At 47.4% G+C, this 19,059-nt stretch overlaps 1 protein-coding gene across 5 annotated transcripts in view; it reads left to right on the top strand.

Annotated features, from left to right (window-relative positions):
* The window catches only part of Csgalnact1 (chondroitin sulfate N-acetylgalactosaminyltransferase 1), a 176,197-nt gene extending 158,965 nt beyond the window's left edge, over positions 1-17,232 (top strand). For all 5 annotated transcript variants that reach the window (XM_045131866.1, XM_045131863.1, XM_045131865.1 and 2 more), the window contains 4 exons: positions 1,339-1,517; positions 2,670-2,764; positions 13,521-13,602; positions 15,242-17,232. In XM_045131866.1, coding sequence (XP_044987801.1) covers positions 1,339-1,517; positions 2,670-2,764; positions 13,521-13,602; positions 15,242-15,531 — 646 coding nt within the window. In that variant the 3' untranslated portion in view covers positions 15,532-17,232. The remainder of the gene's footprint in view (positions 1-1,338; positions 1,518-2,669; positions 2,765-13,520; positions 13,603-15,241) is intronic.
* Positions 17,233-19,059: the final 1,827 nt, after the last annotated feature.

Here is a 19,059-nt window from a genome sequence, read left to right as displayed (position 1 = left end):
AATGTCTACTTGAACTCTTTAACAATGAAAATTATAAACTATAAAATATAGTATATAGATACTTTCCCTAAGAGGGGTAACTTGGCTCAGTGGCCAGAGCTGTAATGCTGAGGCCTGACCTTTTATTTTTATTTATTTATTTTTTTTGTTTTGTTTTTTTGAGATAGGCCTGACATTCTTAATTGTCAACATCTGGTATGTTCCAAAGCGAATCTGGTTCTGACTGTGCTGTTGTAGCTTGATGTACCTTCACAGGGGCTGCTTTGCCTGCCCCCAAAGATGGAGCAGTGCTGGTGCAGGCAGAGGCTGATCTAGACAATGATCCACCGAGAGGGACTTGAGCTGAAGTACTTGGAGTCATGACGAGCGGTGGACAAGATCTCTCACTGGAGTCAGCTCCAGAAGCCTAGATGGATGCGGGGTTGAGGCTTAGAAGGGCTTCCTGGAGATAGTGCCTTTTCCTAACTATTTTCAAAGGCACAAAACACTCCTTCCCAAGAGAATCCCAGTCCATGTCCCCACAACAGGACACCTCACAAGACTGAGGCCCACCTGTGATTGTCCCCTTGCTCAATGGCTTTATTTGGGTGGCTCAGGAAATATGAAGATACCCCTATTTTTGTTTCTACTTCCCACTAATTCAAAAACTCCATCACAGGGCTGGAGGGATGGATTAGTGGTTAAGGCATTTGCATGCAAAGCCAAAGGATCCAGGTTCGATTTCCCAGGACCCACATTAGCCAGATGCACAAGGGGCCACATGTGTCTGGAGTTCATTTGCAGTGGCTGGAGGCCCTGGTGCTCCCATTCTCTCTCTCTTTCTCTCTCCTTTCTCTGTCAAATCAACAAAACAAACAAATAAATAATAAAACATTTTAAAAACTCCATCACAGAGAGTATTCATTAGTGACAACCATACAGGTTTCAAACTGGGATAAGTACCAGAGAAGGCAAAAAAATGAATTCAAAATAAAAATTTGCTATGAGCAGGGCATGGTAGCACGTGCCGATAAGGCCAGCACTCTGGAGGCTGAGGCCAGAGGATCATGAGTTCAAGGTAAGCCTCGGCTGCACAGCAAGACCCTGTCATGAAATAAAGCACATCAACAATGAGAGTTTGCCAAGTGTCCTTTTGCCCTTGAACCCCAATGGTTTCTATCCAATGAAAGCCATTCTGCCCCTGCCTGTGTGGTCTCGTCGCCCTCAGAGTGACAGAATTTCTTCATTTCTCATGTTGAGGTGGATAGCCCTGGTCGCGTGCATTCCGGGGTCGTCTGTCGTCATGGGCAGTGTGGCAGTAATGGCTCTGTCTGACCATGGCCTCCCCCTTCCTTCTAGGGCTGCCAACTTCAGAAACTTCACCTTCATTCAGCTGAGCGGTGAGTTTTCTCGAGGTAAAGGTCTGGATGTCGGAGCCCGATTCTGGAAGGGAGGCAATGTGCTTCTCTTCTTCTGTGACGTGGACATCTACTTCACCTCAGAGTTCCTCAACACATGCAGGCTGAACACACAGCCAGGTTTGTGTCACCTCTGCCTCACCCCGGGGTCGGGCTCAGGGTTCTCAGCCACTCCGGCCCCCTTCGCACAGTTCCTGTGATGTACCATTTCAGAATGAGCCTCACTGAGCCCCAGTGGCAAAATAAAGGAAGGTCACCACCTTGTTTTCATTCATGCTTGGGTGTGGCATAGCCCTCCTGTCTGGCCTGGGACCCTCTACCAACTCCCTGTTTATAACCCCTTTCCATTTCTCACGGTCAGGTCAGAGTAATGGGTAACACAGGAGAGAGCGTGGAGGGAGGACAGAGGCCTTGGAAAAGTTGCTTGAATCCATAGGGGTGGGAAAAAAGGAGCTCTATGAGCTGGAGAGATGGCTTAGTGGCTAAGGCACTTGCCTGCACAGCCTACGGATCCATGTTCAACTCTCCAGATCCCATGTAAGCCAGACACACAAAGGTGAGGCAAGTGCAAGGTCACACATGCCCACTAGGTGGCACAGGTGTCTGGAGTTCACTTGCAGAGGTTGAGGCCCTGGAGCACCTATTCTCTCTCTTCTCTTTCTCTGTCTCATTCAATCTCTCTAAAATTAAAAAAAAAAATCAATAAAAAAGTAGCTATGAGCAGTAAGCAAGGGAGGGGGTGTGGCTATCACCAGAAGGAACTCCAACACACACAAAGACTTTTGGCTCAAGCAGGGCTGAAGATCAGCTGAGAATCACTACCATTGTCATTGACATAGTCACTTACTTGTTAAACTGTGGCAATGATTCCATTTATATTGGTAAGGAACAGTTGCTCTGGCCTGTCTGAAGTCTAGCCCCATAGCTCAGAGTCACCCTGGCCTCCCTGCCAACCTCTGAGGCAGCCCCAGGAGACAGAGCTTATAGCATCCATGTGTTAAGGGCAGAGACACCAGGCTGTTCTTTCACTCCCACCCCACTGGTGGGTCCCACGTCAGCCACTGACCATCCGTGTCTGTCATATGTCAGTATCTCCATGTGCTAGTAGGGCAGATAGAGCCAGCACATGTAAGATCGAGTCCAGAGTGAAGGGAGGAGCAGAGGATGCAAGTATCTGGTCTGTTTCAGGTGGCTAAATGACAGTGAAATGAACAAACCCAGTCATGGAAAGACCCACTTTCCCTGAGCGGATGTTTGCTTTCTGATTTGCAGGCAAGAAGGTGTTTTATCCCGTCCTTTTCAGTCAGTACAACCCTGGCATAATCTACGGCCATCACGATGCAGTCCCTCCCTTAGAGCAGCAGCTGGTGAGTAATTACCTGGCAGACGCCCGTGTGGGGCTGTTTCATGTCGTTCATTACTGGGAGCACCTGACCGCGAGGAAAGGCGGGTGGATTCTGGACATCAGTTGTTAAGTTTGGCAGACGTTCTGCCCTCTGCTTTCCCAGTGCCTTGTTGATTAAAAGCGCTTGCAATATTTAAAAGTGGAAAATAAATGGGAACTGTGCCATACTGGAGGGCAATTTCACACCTTTATAGTTTTCTATGAGTTTTTTCGGGGGGGGGGAGCTGGTAGTATTGCATTATGACTAGAACGTACTGCCTCTTCGTTATTACAAAAGTCTCGGCAGGGCAGAGAGTTGAAATCAGTGCTCCCTTTGGCTAGTGGGAAGCAGATGTTAGAAGGGCGTTATACTAGAGGGCACACAGCCAGGAGTGTGAGGGCACCACTCAGTTCTCTGGCCCTTGGCCCCTCCCATCACATCACCATTCCTGTGCACCTCTACTGGGGTGGACGTTGGCATCAGGAGTGTCCTGGGGAAAGTGGCTGTCAAATGAATGATGGGCTTTCTTGCTAAGATCTTGGCTGAACCAGCAACGGAGGCAAAGCTACACAGCCTTCCTAAACCCATTGTGTCTCCAACATCTGAAGCAGAGCAGATAATGGAGAGACAAGGGAATGAAGAGCATTTTTGTGCCCCTCCAGTGCTAAATTCCCCCTTCCGGTGGCTCCTGTTACCCACATGGTATAATACTTCAAGACCCTCAGTGGGTGCTTGAAATCATGAATAGTACCAAACCTTGAGTAGACTGCTTTTTTCCCTGTAGTTGTACACTGTCACTTGAAACCTAAAGTTTAAATAATCAATTAGCGCATGAGAGATGAACAGTCATGGCTAATTATAAACTTACCTGTAATAAGCATTTCTGATACTTACAACTAGTTTATTTCTGCAGTTTTCCACTTCATGTTTTCAGACCTTAGTGGACAGTAGTGACTGAAACACAAAACGTGGACCTGGCTGTGAAGGGGGACACTGCGGTACACGACGGTACAGGCTCGGAGCAGGCGCTCCCCCTGCTCTGCCCTGGGCTGCGGTCTCCTTGCAAGGAGATCGGCCGACTGGGTACTGTGCCCTCCTCCTTGTTTTGCGCAGCTCTGCCTCCCGTTGATACAGAGGTGTGCTTCTAACCACTGAGCATCCTGGAGGTGGGGGGAGGCAACGGAACATAGACATGCAGATCTGATAGAACCAAGTCTCCTGTGCTCTGTAGAACATGCAAGCAAATGGATTTCCACTGAAAAGATGTGTCTGTGACATCCTTTCAGGAGGCTGATTCTGTGTTATGCTTCCATTAGTCACAAAACTGGCCTATCTTGCCCTTCACCCTCTCGCCCAAACTAACTTTGAACAGCTAATTTGGCGGTCTTTTCAAGAACACTGAAGCCTTGGGCATGGTCAGGGTCCACTTGTTCCGTCTGCCCCAGCCACGGTTCAAGCCAGGAGGCACAAATGGTACTCACCTCCTCCGTGAAGTGTTAGCACCACGGGCGTCATGTGTGAGCTTGTCTTTTTGTGCTGTATGCACTGGTGAGTTGAACATGAAAACAATGCTTCTTCATACCTAAAGAACAGGTTTTCATCTAGTTACAAGAGATGAATCTTCCATGGAGACAGAAACTTCGTGTTTCCTTTCCTGAGAATATGAAGCTACTCTTGGAGCTTTAAAGGGCAACTGAACAGAGCATTTATTCTCTCTCAGCCATTCCGAATACAACTTCCTTTTGTTTTAAGTCAAGTACTGTTCTGCATTTGACATTGCACTTCATTAATGTTCCTAGTTCAGTTGTGCAGAGAACTTATTTGCTTGTGAAGAATTCTTTGCATCTCAGAATCCGAAGGTTTATTCTTTTATTGTTCTTCCCACAGAGAAGCAGGTAGAATGGGAAGTTAGAGAGACCACAGGTAAGCAGATCTCCTAGAGCCACAGAAACACAAGTGGATCTGGCAGAAACAAAACCAGATCCCGCATAGCCACAGCTAGAGACTCTGAATTTCCCAGCATCTTTTGAAATTCACCTTCAAAAACACTTATGACCTCTCCCACAGGACATGAACCTGCTACTCAGTCTTTAGGACTATTTAGTTCAATGAAACAAAAAAGCCCCCCCACCCCCCACACACAAGAAGCTCCTCATCCCCAAGAGAAAAATATGATTGTATTTTTTATTGGAGAGATGATGTCTTAATCACTTCCTTCCTAGCAAGGTAGTCAAAAGAACTACTTGGTATTTCATATACTTAAGAGGAATTTGTGAGAATCTGGGGTGATGGTTCAATGGTTAGAGGTGCTCGCTTGCAAAATGTGCTGGCTGACGTTCATTTCCCCATCACCCATGTAAATGAAGACATAACAAGTGTTCCAAGCATCTGACATCCATTTGCAGTGACAAAGAGATCCTAACAGGCATGCGCACGCACGCGCACGCACACACACACACATGCAAACAAATAAATAAAAATATTTTTAAAAGGATTTGTGGGGCTGGAGAGATGGCTTAGTGGTTAAGGCATTTGCCTGCAAAGCCTAAGTACCCAGGTTCAATTCCCTAGTACCAATGTAAGCCAGATGTACAAGGTGGCGCATGTGTCTAGAGTTGGTTTGTAGTGGCCGGAGACCCTTGCACACCCATTATATCTGCCTCTGTCTGTCGTTCTCTCTCTCTCTCAAGTAAATAAAAAGAAAAACACTAAATTAAAACAAAAAAATCTGTGAAAGGTTTCGCTAAGTCCCTTGTGTTTATGGAAGTAGAAAGAAGGACTGGTCTGAGATTGCATTGTTAGGAAGAGGCAGAGCCCAGACCACACCAGGCTGTCCCTTCTTCTAGTACAGCAGAAATAGATTTACTGATAATCTCCATGAGACCTGAAGTGTTAAGAAAGTGGGATGACATAAATTCCAAAGGAGATCATCAGACTACAGAAATTAATGTAATGGAGACAGAGTGTGTAGGTGGTGAGACGGTATAAACTAAAAAGCAATGACTGGAGATGGGTAAATGAGCAAAGATTTCCTCCTGAGGGTGCATTTGGGCTTAGTCTCTAAAGAGTTGTGCATATCATAACAAATTCTTGATAGCCTTCCTGAGACACCTCAGTACCCCAGCCAAGCGGGGCACACAGATCCAGAATGAGGCTGTAATTAAAGTGACTTGTGCAAACAGGAGACCACCTTTCCCAGTGAGTGGCCTGCAAATCAAACCTCTTCCATCAATGTGCCGTTATCACTGTTCATGGCTGTAACTACTGCCATTTCACATTCTGTCTGTAGATAAATGCAAGGAGACAAATGGATGATTTTGTGTGTTCAGATGAGTATTTTTTTAACCTTTCCATAGGAACCACTACTAATAAAAGTGACATCATGGATTTTGTTCTATTATATAAGTTTTGAGTTTTAAACCATAATATGAAACTTGCTGATGCTTTAATGTTGAAACAGCATACTAAGAAAGGAATGACCCTAATTGAAATCAATGTGCACTTTCGACATTCCATTTTTCTGGCTCAGGCCTTATCAGTTACTGCTTAGGCCTGTGCAGGAGGCTCCTACCTCTTCTAGCATTAGCTCCCAGCCCATTTCCACACTCTTGTCTTTCTTCCGCCCTCTGCCATCGACTGGTTTTGAATAAACATGGATTGATTCTGTTTCTAAAAAATATTTATTTATTGGAGAGAAAGAATATGAATGCACCACTGCTTCCTACCACTGCAAACAAACTCCAGATGCATGTGCCACTTTGTGCATCTGGCTTTATGTGGGTACTAGGGAATCAAACCCAGGCTGACAGGGTTTGTAAGCAAGTGTTTTTTTAAAAAATTTATTTTCAATATATTTATTTGAAAGCGACAGAGAGAGAAAGAGGCAGAGAGAGGAGAGAGAAAGAATGGGCACGCCAGGGCCTCCAGCCACTGCAAATGAACTCCAGATGTGTGCACCCCCTTGTGCATCTGGCTAACGTGGGTTTTAGGGAATCGAGCCTTGAACTGGGGTCCTTAGGCTTCACAGGCAAGTGCTTAACCGCTAAGCCATCTCCAGCACAGCAAGTGCTTTTAACCACTGAGCCATATCTCCAGTCCTAATTCCACTTTTTTTTTTTTTAATTTACAAAGTCTTTTATGGCAAAGCGCTAGCAATCCATGTTCTTAAAGAGTGTGGGGAACCCTAGTTGATGGATGGCGTCTGCCCATTTTTGTGGTGTAAATATTCCCACCATGGCTCGTTTTGGGCTCTCACTGCACATAGAGCTGGGAAGGGAAGTGCGCCTGGTGAGCTGGCTGGCTCCCGGACAGCAGCGCACAGTGTCCTTTCTGGTTGGGATGAATTGTTTTCCACAAACTGACTCAACCTGGTTATGGAGAAAATGTCACCAGTCCTCCCACTTGGAACATGATAATAGCTCCAAGGACACCTGACCCTCCCTGCTGCCGTGTAGCGTACCTGCCCACAGTCCCCGTGGGCTGTCCTTCCACTTGCGGACCACCTTCTCACCATGTTAGTGCCCTGTGTGTTTGCTGCAGGCATCTTGGTCTGCCATGAAGTGGTACCTGTCATTTAAACCTGGTGGCCTTGTGCCGCTTTGGTTCATGTGTGTGGAATATGCCACCTCCTAACCCTCTCTTACCTGCCTTCAAGGACATTGTCAGCGCTGACTTGACCTGTGTGTGTGATGTATCTATGTGTACATGCGTTCAGATGTGTGTGGGTACACATGTATGCTCATGTGAATGTGGAGACCCAAGATCAATGTTAAGTGACCTTCTCAATTGCTGTCCACCTTGTTTTTTGAGAGAGGGTCTCTCACCTCACCTATTTGGCTACACTAGTTAACGAGAGCAAGCTCTAGGGATCCTCCTGTCTCTGTTTACCAGTTAGGGGATTACATGTGCAAACTGCCATGCCTGGCTGTTCCATGCATGCTGGAATCCAAGCTCACGTTCTCAGGCTCACACAGCCAAGAGCTGACCTACAGAGCCGCCTACCCAGCCCTGCAGTTCAGGGTTTGAACTTTGCCTACCCAGCACAGAACAGCAGTGTGTCTTTGTGTCCTATTTTTATTTATTCAGGAGCACACACTCACTAGTTAACAAAAATAATGTAAAGGGCTGGAGAGATGGCTTAGCGGTTAAGCACTTGCCTGTGAAGCCTAAGGACCCCGGTTCGAGGCTCAGTTCCCCAGGTCCCACGTTAGCCAGATGCACAAGGGGGCGCACACGTCTGGAGTTTGTTTGCAGAGGCTGGAAGCCCTGGTGCGCCCATTCTCTCTCTCCCTCTATTTGTCTTTCTCTCTGTGTCTGTCGCTCTCAAATAAATAAATAAATAATTTTAAAAAATAAATAATGTAAAGAGGGCTGGAGAAATGGCTTAGAGGTTAAGCAATTTCCTGTGACACCTAAGGACCCCAATTCGAGGCTCAATTCCCCAGGACCCACATTAGCCAGATGCACAAGGGGGTGCACATATCTGGAGTTGTTTTGCAATGGCTGGAGGCCTTGGCATGCCCATTCTCTCTCTCTCTCCCTCTCTCTATCTGCCTCTTTCTCTCTCTGTCTGTTCTCAAATAAATAAAAATAAACAAAAAATTTAAAAATAATGCAAAGAGATGCCCTTTGATAATCCCACACTGCGCCCGCACCATCTCCTGTTAACGCCAACAAAGGTCAGGGAGCTTTGTCATTTCCGTTCACAGATGGGGCTCTGGAGCTTGGGGGCTGCGTCTCTAGCTCACACTCCCCCAAATACTGAATGGCAGAAGGCACGGGTGCTGAGCTGAGAATGCTGAGTGGTGGAAGGTCATTCTTTATCCCCTCTTCAAGGAGGGCCAAGAGTCTGGATCCTGGAGACTGCAGAACCTGGGGCACCCTTGTCCAGCCTAATGCACTCACAGGACACAATTATCACAGCCATGTTTGGTTCAGATTCCAATAAAAGAAGAGTTGGATGACAATGTGAGCAGGTGCAGAGCTTGAAAGAGATGAGAGATAACAGTTCAGTCCCCCCCCCCTTTGCACCTGTGGTATACGTGTGTATGTGTTTGTTTTTATGTGTGGGTGGGCACATGTGTGTGTGAGTGCATGTGCCCATGTTTGTCAACACCAGAGGCCAGTGTTCAGTCTTTACTGGACTGCTCTTGCACATTATTCTCTGAGATGGTCTCTCATCGAACCCAGAGCTCACCCACTCAATTAGACTGGCCAGCCAGTACGCCCTAAGGACCCCTCGTCTTTGCTTCCCCAGTGCTGGGATTGCAGACATTCCTCACTGTGCCTGGCATTTATGTAGGTTCTAGGGATCTAAACCTAGCTCCTCATGCTTACAGGGCAAGCCCTTGATCCGCTGAGCCATCTCCCCAGCACTTGAGTCCCTCCCTTTTTTAATAAAATATTTTATTTATTTATTTACTTGAGAGAGAGAGAATGGGCATTCCAGGACCTCTGGCCACTGTAAACTCCGGGACACGTGTACCACCTGGTGCATCTGGCTTACGTGGCTACTGGGGAATTGAGCCTGGGTCCTTAGGCTTCATAGGCAAGTGCCTTAACTGCTAAGCCATCTCTCTGGCCCCCTTGAGTCCATTCTTAAAGGAAATGTAGGAATCCTCTGGCTCCAGAACCTTATTTCTCAGGAAATGGAAATAGTATTGTCATAGCAAACCTAGAATTGCTCTGAGCTCAGCTGCAGCGCACTGAATGACCTTGGGCAAGTCATTCTGAGAGGTCATAGCAAAGAAGACATGCATGACTCTCTCTCTCTCTCTCTCTCCTGTTCCCCCCACACATATCCAGTGTGAGCACTGACCCTTCAGTGCCTAAATAATAAATAACTTACAATGTTGGGTCAGGGGACCTAACCCACTCACCACAGTTCAGTAAGTAGAGTGTCCTAGAGCAAAGTAAAAATGGAAAATATTGTTCTTTCATGAAGAATTTTAAGATGGCAGTAACAAGCCCTGGGCCTTCATGGAGCCCTGTGTGAATCTTTGTCTAGCTCATGGACATTTTTGGTGTGGGGAAGGCTGGTTAGAAACGGCTTTGGTTCTTGGGAGACTCTGACTTAGAGGCCTGGATTTTTGTCATTTCCTTTAATTCACAGTCCAGATCGCATCTGGCGCAGCCGTTCAGCACAGCACCATTAAAACAAGCAGGTGCCGCTGCCTTCCTGATGAGCCGGGCACCCACCTCCCAGCGGCTCTAGAAGGAGGCACTGGTTTGTGCTTTGTGTTTTGGTCTTAATAAAAAATAATCAACCTTGGGCTGGAGAGATGGCTTAGCGGTTAAGCACTTGCCTGTGAAGCCTAAGGACCCCAGTTTGAGGCTCGGTTCCCCAGGTCCCACATTAGCCAGATGCACAAGGGGGCGCACGCGTCTGGAGTTCGTTTGCAGAGGCTGGAAGCCCTGGCGCACCCATTCTCTCTCTCTCCCTCTATTTGTTTTTCCTCTCTGTGTCTGTCACTCTCAAATAAATAAATAAAAAAAATTAAAAAAATAATCACCCTTGTCACATGAATTAACCTCAGAACTATGATTCTAGAAACTTGCCACCCAAGCGCTAGGATTCAAGGCGTGCGCCACCAAGCCCGGCTTCTTTCTGGTTCTTAACCTTTACCTCGGGCGAGCATTGCAACAGGTACCCCGGTGTACACATGTTAAAGTTTCAACAGGGTGGCACTGCTCCTTACGTTGGAGCCAGAGCTTTTAAGAAGTCATACCCCCTGCCTCAGGTCCCAGGAAGGTGAGGGCGTTTTTGCATGTTGGCAGCTAGAGCCACACAGTCCCTAAGAGTTGTCACCTCTGGACCTCTTCCTGCCTTTGCTGAGCCACTTGAAGACATGTACCTCCCGCCCGAAGCATGTCTGCTTCCACTGTCGGGGAGCCACGACCTCCCCAGAACGACTCCTCTTTCATTCGCCAAAGCCCTGACCACTGAGTGCTCGCGCCGGAGCTGGCGGTACAAGGAGATCAGGACCGGAGCTGAGGTGCACCAGCTGCGTGTGAAGAGGGAGACGGTTGGCAAACAGAGAAACAGACAGGGTCATTTCGGAAGCCATGCTAGAGAGACGAGAAGCAGGACGTGTGGAGGAGACAAGGAAGCTGGCAAGCATGTTGGCGCTGGCCAGGATGACCGCTGTGAGGAGTGGCCTGGAGCAGAACCCAGTTGGAGAGCAAGAGAAGGCTTGGGTTGGGGTCCGGAAGCGAGCCTGTTTGGACATGAGAAAATGTGTCCAGAGGAGGAAGGCGAGGCCTGCCGGCTGAGCAGTGGAATGGGAGCTTTTGCAAGTCTTCAGTAGTAACAGGACACCGTGCTGTTGGAGGAGGACTTCAGAGCATTCAATCCTTCCAGACTGATCCTTGGGGACACCATTCCAGTTAGCAACGAGGCTCGGCTGTGGTGGCAAAACCTCTCATCAGTGAAATCCATCTTGCCCTAAAATTATACACTGTGGCATGACCAAGTCGGTTTCCACGAAGGCCTACGTTTCAACGAACTGTTCCCAGAGCGGCTTTCTGTGGCTTGCCAAACTTTAAAACCCCTGGGGTCGTAAATCAGTTTGTCATTGTCACACTGCCCCAGGTGAGGATCACCTTTCACCTAGCTGAATGCCTGGGGGTGGGGGGTGAATTCTCCCACTTCATCCAAAGATCCCGTTGCTCTTCCCTTGTGGGACTTTCTCATTTTTAACTTATATGGACCCCACTACCACACGGTTGGTGACTGAACGCTAGTACGTCTCCACTGCCATTTCCGACAGAAGCATAGAAACCTTGCCTACATCCTGGCCAGCAAAAGGGATAACAGAAATCATCTACCTGAGATGGGACAACATCCATTTTAAGAAATGACACTGCGGAGATTTTTCTAGACTCTCCTACCTTGGACAATCTTCCCAGCCGATACCAGTGAAAATACTCTATCATCTGGGAGAGGTGTTGCCTGATGGCCCTCTGTCTCGAGGTGGGTTTGGAGGAGAACATCCGCTGGGGGCAGTCTGAAGATACAGAAGCTTCCTGGGTCCTGGTTTTCCCCAGGCGGGCTTGGTGCATGTGAAGAATCGTTCAGGTGACACTTATCCTTAGGATGCCATTCAAGTAAGATGGTCTCCTATGATCCAGGGTAAAAGAATTTTTAAGATTCTTCAACCATTTTGTGAAAGAGTTGTCGAATATAATTTAAGCTCTGGGGGAGCTTCCAGAATGTAGAATAACACTGCTGTAATGGGAGCAGAGGAGCTGATTCAGGTGTTCTAAGGTGTCTGCTGCTCATGCGTGAGGACCAAAGTTTGGCTCCCCAACAGCCACGCCAAACGCCCAGTGCAGGTGTTCACGGCCCTGTCACCTCAGCACTGGGGGAGCGGAGACGGGAGGACCCACGGGGCTTGCTGGCTTAGCCTAGTCCAGCTGAATCGGTGAGCTCTAGGTTCAGAGAGAGAGAGAGCCTCTCTCAAAAAGTGTGGTAGTGTGTGATTGAAGATGTCTGCCCTTGGCTCCTGGCCTCCATCCACAGGCACACGGGTGTTCTTACCCGTATAAACACACGTACTGCACACGCACATCCGTGCATGTAAAAACCCCTAACGGTGATCTTGTAAGTGAGCTGAGAGAATCCTGAAGATGAAGTGTTGAGAGGCGTTTTAGCTCAACCCCTTCATCACACAGGCAAGAAAATGGAGAAAATTAAGAAACGAAGAGGCTTATCCAAGGTGGGAAAACCTTCCAGTAGGCAAGGGACAAGAGTTTTCTATTCCTCCCCTTTGGCAGACTTTCAAGTTAATGACCAAGAGAGCCACATGCCCCCCGTGGTGACCCCTTCAGCTTTCCTCTGCCTCCTCCCAAGGGAGGGGATTTCCTTTCTGTTAAGTACCTATGTGACCTGCAAGCCTCCATCACGAAAACAACTATTAATACCTCAAAACCAGTCCTAGACTTACTTCCAACAGAAAAGTATAAATATTTTTTTTTTAAGTTTGCTGCTTCAGCAAACATGTTGGAAGTTTACTTCAAAGTCGGAGGCAGAGCAGAGCCAGGTCCTGCTGTTTTCATAGACAAGTCGCTGCTTGGACGGCCTCTCAGCCACCCCGCAGGCTGGCACCTCCCAGCGCATGGGCTCTCAGGAGCAGCGACGTTCTAAACCAGCGTCTTCAGAACCCACCTTCCCACCAGCCCTTTCCTTAGCAAGCCAGAGGCCGCAGGGTGGAGAGCTGGCCGTGACTAAAGCCTCCCCGGTGGGGCATTTCTGTGTGTTCCCTGACTGCGTCCTGTTAGTGGGCTATGAGTTCCAAGTCGTTCTGTCTTTTCTCAACCTCCCGAGCCCTTGGCTGGCTCTGCTCCCAGGCCCGTGTGAAGGGCCCAGATCTCAGCTTCTGCCCAGCACTGGGGCTGGCTCAGTCATGTAGGTGGCTTTTCCATGGCATTGCTTAAAAAACTTGTTCTGCCAGATTGTTTTTGGTATGTGTGTGTGTGTGTGTGTGTGTGTGTGTGTGTGTGTGTGTATGTGTGTTTTCATGCCCACACCCTAGCACCGTTCCAGCCAGAGGTGCCAAAAATTACAAGGCCTCGCTGTGGGCCCAGTGACTTGACTACACTCCTATGAGGCCCCATCTTTGCCTCCTCCCTGACAGGCTGTGGCTGTCAGCTATGGAAGGAGCTCTGGGTTGAGCAGCCGTCACCCGAGTGTGTGAATACTCTGTGTTTTGTGCCATATGTGACAGTACTTTCTTTGCAGGTCATCAAGAAGGAAACTGGATTCTGGAGGGACTTTGGATTTGGGATGACCTGTCAGTACCGGTCAGACTTCATCAACATAGGTGAGACAAAGCTGGGTCTCTACCGCCACCTGGAGGCCACAGCTGCCCAGGCCTTGGGCAACTCGTGCAGGGTCTCTGGAAAGGGGGCAGCGTGTCCAAAGCAACAGGTTGGGCAAGACCTGCAGGCGGGCGAGGGAGCGGCAGCACTTTGAACCCCAGTAATCTTCACCACACCCTCTGGGGCACCCCAAGTGACACTCAGTGTGGCCCAAAGGAAGCTTTAAGGCAAGTTCTGTGGCATCTCCTCCCATATGGGTTTCTGCCGAGGAGCCCTCCAATGGGGACATGATGACTCCAGTCAGGGAGGGTAAAGTGGGGTGCCCGGGGAAAGCCCACGTTAGAGAAGACCCCTTTCTCTTGGCTGAGTCTCTAAAGGTCCAGGTGACACTCTAAGCCTGGAGTGTGCACTTGTCATTAACACGAGCACACATTCAAACATAGACGCACATGCACACAGACAGACACACTCACCTACAGACATGCAGACACACATGCACAGACAAGACACACAGAGACACATGCATGTACTTATATGCAGACACATGTGTACAAATAAAAAAAACATATCAGCACACAAAGACATGCTGACACACGCACACACACAGATTCACATATACACATGTATTGACACACACAAATATACCCGTGGGGTTGCGGAAGACAGAAATGAAAAGCCAACAGGTTTCAGCACAGCAGACCAAGGCTCTCCAAGGCAAAGGAGCCTCTCCGGGCCTCACAGTAAGTGGGAGACACAGTCAGGAAGAGACAGAGGGTCTCCCGTCACCTTTGGAGATCCCCCACCTCCTCCCCTGGACCATCCTCATGTGTATGCTGCTGAGGGAAATGACCCTGCACTGTGTAGGATTACAGCAGGCAGGGCCAGCCCCAAAATCTTGAGGTGGGTGCTGAGAGGCCACGGAGGCCCTGTGCTCAGGGGTGATGGAGCAGGTGCTATCTTCACCTCCCTGCCCAGGCCCAGGCCCAGGCTTCTCATCTTGACATCAGGGAGTAGGAACAGGCCCAGGCTTGTTTTGTTCTGTGCAGTATAAAGACCATAGAACTCCGTGGGAATCACTGGGTCTAAAAAAAAAAATAGGTAAAAAGAAAAAAATAGTCAAACAACTTGGAGTCAGTCACGTCCCCTATGAAGCAGTGGATGGCCAGAGCGGGTCTTGGGTGGGGGCTGAGCCGAGAACCTTCAGCAGCTGACAACAGGTGTCCCTTGACGTGTCTATGGGAAATATTCCCAAATGACTACGTGAAAGTCAAATTCAACCAAAGTTAACATTGGAAAACGTCTTCCAAAGATTGTTTTCATTTCTCAAAATACCCATTTCCTTGCTCATTATATGGAGAAAGGTAATTTTTTGATGGCCCATTCACCTAGAAAAATTGGATTCATATTATACTGGAGTCTTCTAAAGAAAGATGGGTGCCACTATAAATTCACAGGGGGCCATGGAAGGTGGTTTTCCTCAGGAAACCACTTCCGTACCCTTGGGTCCCCTGTGTCCCCTTGGACACCATTCTTTGCAATGTAGTGCTTGTTTTAAGTCCTGCACTTGGGCAGCCCAGGGAGGGCAGGTCAGGAGACGGAAGTGCATGCCACAGGATTCAACCGCAGGCTCTCTCCCGGCAGGTGGGTTTGATCTGGACATCAGAGGCTGGGGCGGAGAGGACGTGCACCTGTACCGCAAGTACCTGCACAGCAACCTCGTCGTGGTGCGCACGCCCGTGCGGGGCCTCTTCCACCTCTGGCACGAGAAGCGCTGCGTGGACGAGCTGACCCCCGAGCAGTACAAGATGTGCATGCAGTCCAAGGCCATGAACGAGGCGTCCCACGGGCAGCTGGGGATGTTGGTCTTCCGGCACGAGATTGAGGCTCATCTCCGCAAGCAGAAACACAAGACAAGCAGCAAAACGTCATGAACGCCTGGGCGAGGATCTGGAGAGATATTTCTTTTCTTTTTTTTTTTTTTTTTTTTTACAATTATTGAAAAGGTGGGTGCAAGAAGAAATAGACTTCCATTTAAAAAATGGGAGAAAAATGTATCTGTTGAATAAAAGAGAGAAGAGAGCCTTCCATTTGCATCTGGCTCTGTGTGGGGATGAAAACCTTCACCTTGCCTATCCCTGATGCACAGCAGGGAGTGGTGGTGAGATGCTTTGGGACGGTGTTTACAGCAAAATGAGATCTCCCTGAAGTGTTCGTGACTTCAGACCCATTTTCTAGAAGGTTCATTCGGATGGAAGGTGAGCATGATTTTCCTCACATGTGGGATCCATAGAAGAGCTGCAGTTTCCAAGGACGCTGAAAAATCAGAAGGCAGTGAGAGACCCGTGTGAAATGGGCCAGTGTGTCATCATGCCACAACACCCCCCCCCCCGCCACCCCGGGACACTAAGCAAACAAAGGGACCGGGAACAAACTATAAACATTGTGTCAATTTACCCTCAAGACTAACCAAAAATAATCATCTCATCTATTTTTTATCATCTAAACATCTCCATTCATTGAAAAAAATGCACTTTTTTTGTTTCTGGGATATATTCTGCTTGAGTTCTCACTTGCAAGCCTTCATAAGAGCACAATATAGCATAATCATTTTTATATATTTTTTAAAGAGTCTTCTCTTCCTCCTCTTTTGCAGAGTTTCTCTATTGAGCCCAGGCTGGCCTTGAACTTGGGATCCTCCTGACTCAGCCTCCTGAGTGGCTAGGATTGCAGGTGAGCACCACCAGGCTTAGTTAAGAAGAGATTTCCATGCACATCATCATGAGAACTTTCAGCTACAAGTATCTGACTGACAGCACACTTGAGGACTTGCCGAACATGGATGAACCAGTTCTGGAAACCCAGATAAAGCTCAGCGTGGGGCTACTGAATGTGCCTTAGGGGCGCTTTACCTGAAGACTGTCTGAAGGAACAGCTAAACACTGGAGAAAAGGAAAAGACACTTCCATCTTAACTGAAAGGGAAAAACACTCAAACTGACAATACCTGGTTATATTTAATAGAGAAATACTTTCTCCTCAGAAGACATGGGGGGCCACTTTCTTACCTGTTTAAAATAAGCCAAAGTTACGAACCAAACAATCACTTTTCAAAGCAGGGTGCTCTTCCTGGCTTCTGGCTTCCATAAGAAGACATGCAGAAAAAAATATATATTTTGTGAATAATCAATCCATCATTCTGGTGAGATGGAAGATTTTGCTACATGTTCACTAACTCTAGGGTAGGTGGAAGTAACTTAATTATTTTTAAAATTAAGTCGCTCTACTCAGTCACCAAGATGCTTCTGAAAATTGCATTTTATTACACTTTCAAGCTATTTTTTAAAAATAAATACAGTTAACATTGAGTGGTTTCCATATCCATGTGAGAATTATTTATTTATTAGCTAGCACCAGATGCATGAACTAATTATGTCTCCTGATTCCTTGCTTTCTGTTTGCCCACAGTAAGCTCATTATTTAAAGGCTTCAAGATCATTCAAGCTGCTTGTGTGCTTTTCTAAAAAAGGCATTGTATTGATTTGTTCTGGTAGTTCATAAAATTTAATTAAAACGCAAGACATGAATGAAAGGTGGCTTTGCACAGCTAATAAAAAGTATGATTTGTGGATTTTATTTCTTCTTGGAGTAAAGAAAGTTATGTCTTTACTTTGGCAAAACATTTTGTACATAGCTAGGACTTCTCCATCTTCATACTACTGTCTTTTGAGCTCCCTCACTCAGCTAAAGGAGGGGCTGGTACTGCATACCCCCACAAAATCGCATAATTAGGAGGATCCCTAGCTTCCTTTACCTACTAAATGTCAGGGGAGTCTCCCACTCAGTTTTGACAAGAGTATCTCCAGTCATTGCCAAATTCTCCTCAAAACAGGGTGATCTCTAGTTAAGAACCACAGGTCTACATGGAGGAGCGTACCATAATGAAAGCTTCAAACCGTTTATATAATTTACTTGTGCTCATATAGGAAAGTGAGAAATGGTTTCAAAACACCCCTTTCACTCTGCACTTAAAATCTTCATAGTACTAGGCATAGTACTGACTTGCTCACTCTTACCCATGTTCCACTAGTCTGGAGGCTCATTACCAACCAGGCTAGTAGCACTTTGCAAACACCTTGACGGTGGGATGAGGCAGGCCTGGGAGTCTCTGGGGTTCTGCAGTCCTGGGTTGAGTGAGAGCTAATCAGACATTGAACCTGATCAACATTTCCCTGATGCCCAGGGTGGTGGGTAAGGATGGTTTTGTTGTTGAATTGGTTTGGTCTCTTGAAACAGGGTCTCCCTGTGTAGCCTTGAACTTTGGGCGATCTTCTAGCCTCAGTCTCCCAAATGCTGGCATGATAAGGTGTGTGCCATTATACTCTGCTAAGAATTGGTTTTAACAGTTGCTGAGAGCAAACAGGAACAGAAAACATTTTTTTTTTTTAAGCTTATCCAGGTGGTACAGTCTGAGTGTGAAAACTGCTCTAAAGATTTATGGCTTGAACTTGAGGTTGTCAGCTGTTGGGCTTTGGAGAAGTGATTAGATTCTGAGGGCTCCAGCCCAATCAGTGGATCGATCCCTTCACAAGTTCCTGACTTGATGGCACTATTGGGAGGTAGCGGAAGGCTAGGGGTGGGGCTGTTTGGAGGAAGCAGGTCACTGGAGGTGTACTCTGGAAAGGTCCACCTTGCCTCCATCCTCTTCCTAGCTCTTTCTGCTCCTTGCCCACCAGGTAGTGAGGAGCTGTACTCTTCCACAGCCTCTTGGCTTCCCGCCCCACCAGCTCATAAACAAAGGCAGTCAGTACCAAAAGACTCGAGATTCTGAAACCAAGAGGCCAAATCAATTTTTCCTCTTCAATTGTCTTTTTGGAATTTGTCATACTGACTTAAAACTAGCACACTGTGGAAAAAAAATTAGTTTTATCAAAGGGCAGAGGCTTTCTCAAGGGACTTATAAGAGCTCTGGCAGCTTTGCCTACCCAAGGCTTACGTAAAAGGTTGGTGAGGCTCAAGTGAAGCCTAACTGTGGAGCTAGAATTCAAGCATGAAGCAGTAATAAACATGTGATTTGCAAGACTCAGGAACATCAATTCTTCCAAAGGCCTTCAAAGGAAAGATGCCATCAGAGGACCCTTCTAATACTCTGCGTTCTCCATCTGTTCCAAATGCCTATCAGTTGCCTGGTAGCTAGCCCAGAGCTCTCCTAATACACTTGGGGTCTTATAGGCAGTATTACTGACGTAGCTGTGTGAAAGCCAGTTGGTGACTCTTTCCAATCCTTCCTTGACAGACTGGTTGGTCTTGACATCACTGAAATGGGAGTCATTGGTAAATGCCACAGATCGAGCCTCTCACCCTCTAGCCACCATTCTGACTGAACCTGTTGTCAAATATTTACCAACAAACATTGCTTCCAAATGGCGTACCTTAACCTTGTGCTGATTCCCTTCTGTCCTC

The sequence above is a fragment of the Jaculus jaculus genome, chromosome 12 (assembly GCF_020740685.1).
Source record: "Jaculus jaculus isolate mJacJac1 chromosome 12, mJacJac1.mat.Y.cur, whole genome shotgun sequence".
In the NCBI taxonomy this organism is placed as follows: domain Eukaryota; kingdom Metazoa; phylum Chordata; class Mammalia; order Rodentia; family Dipodidae; genus Jaculus; species Jaculus jaculus.
This window is presented reverse-complemented; position numbering and strand designations above follow the sequence as displayed.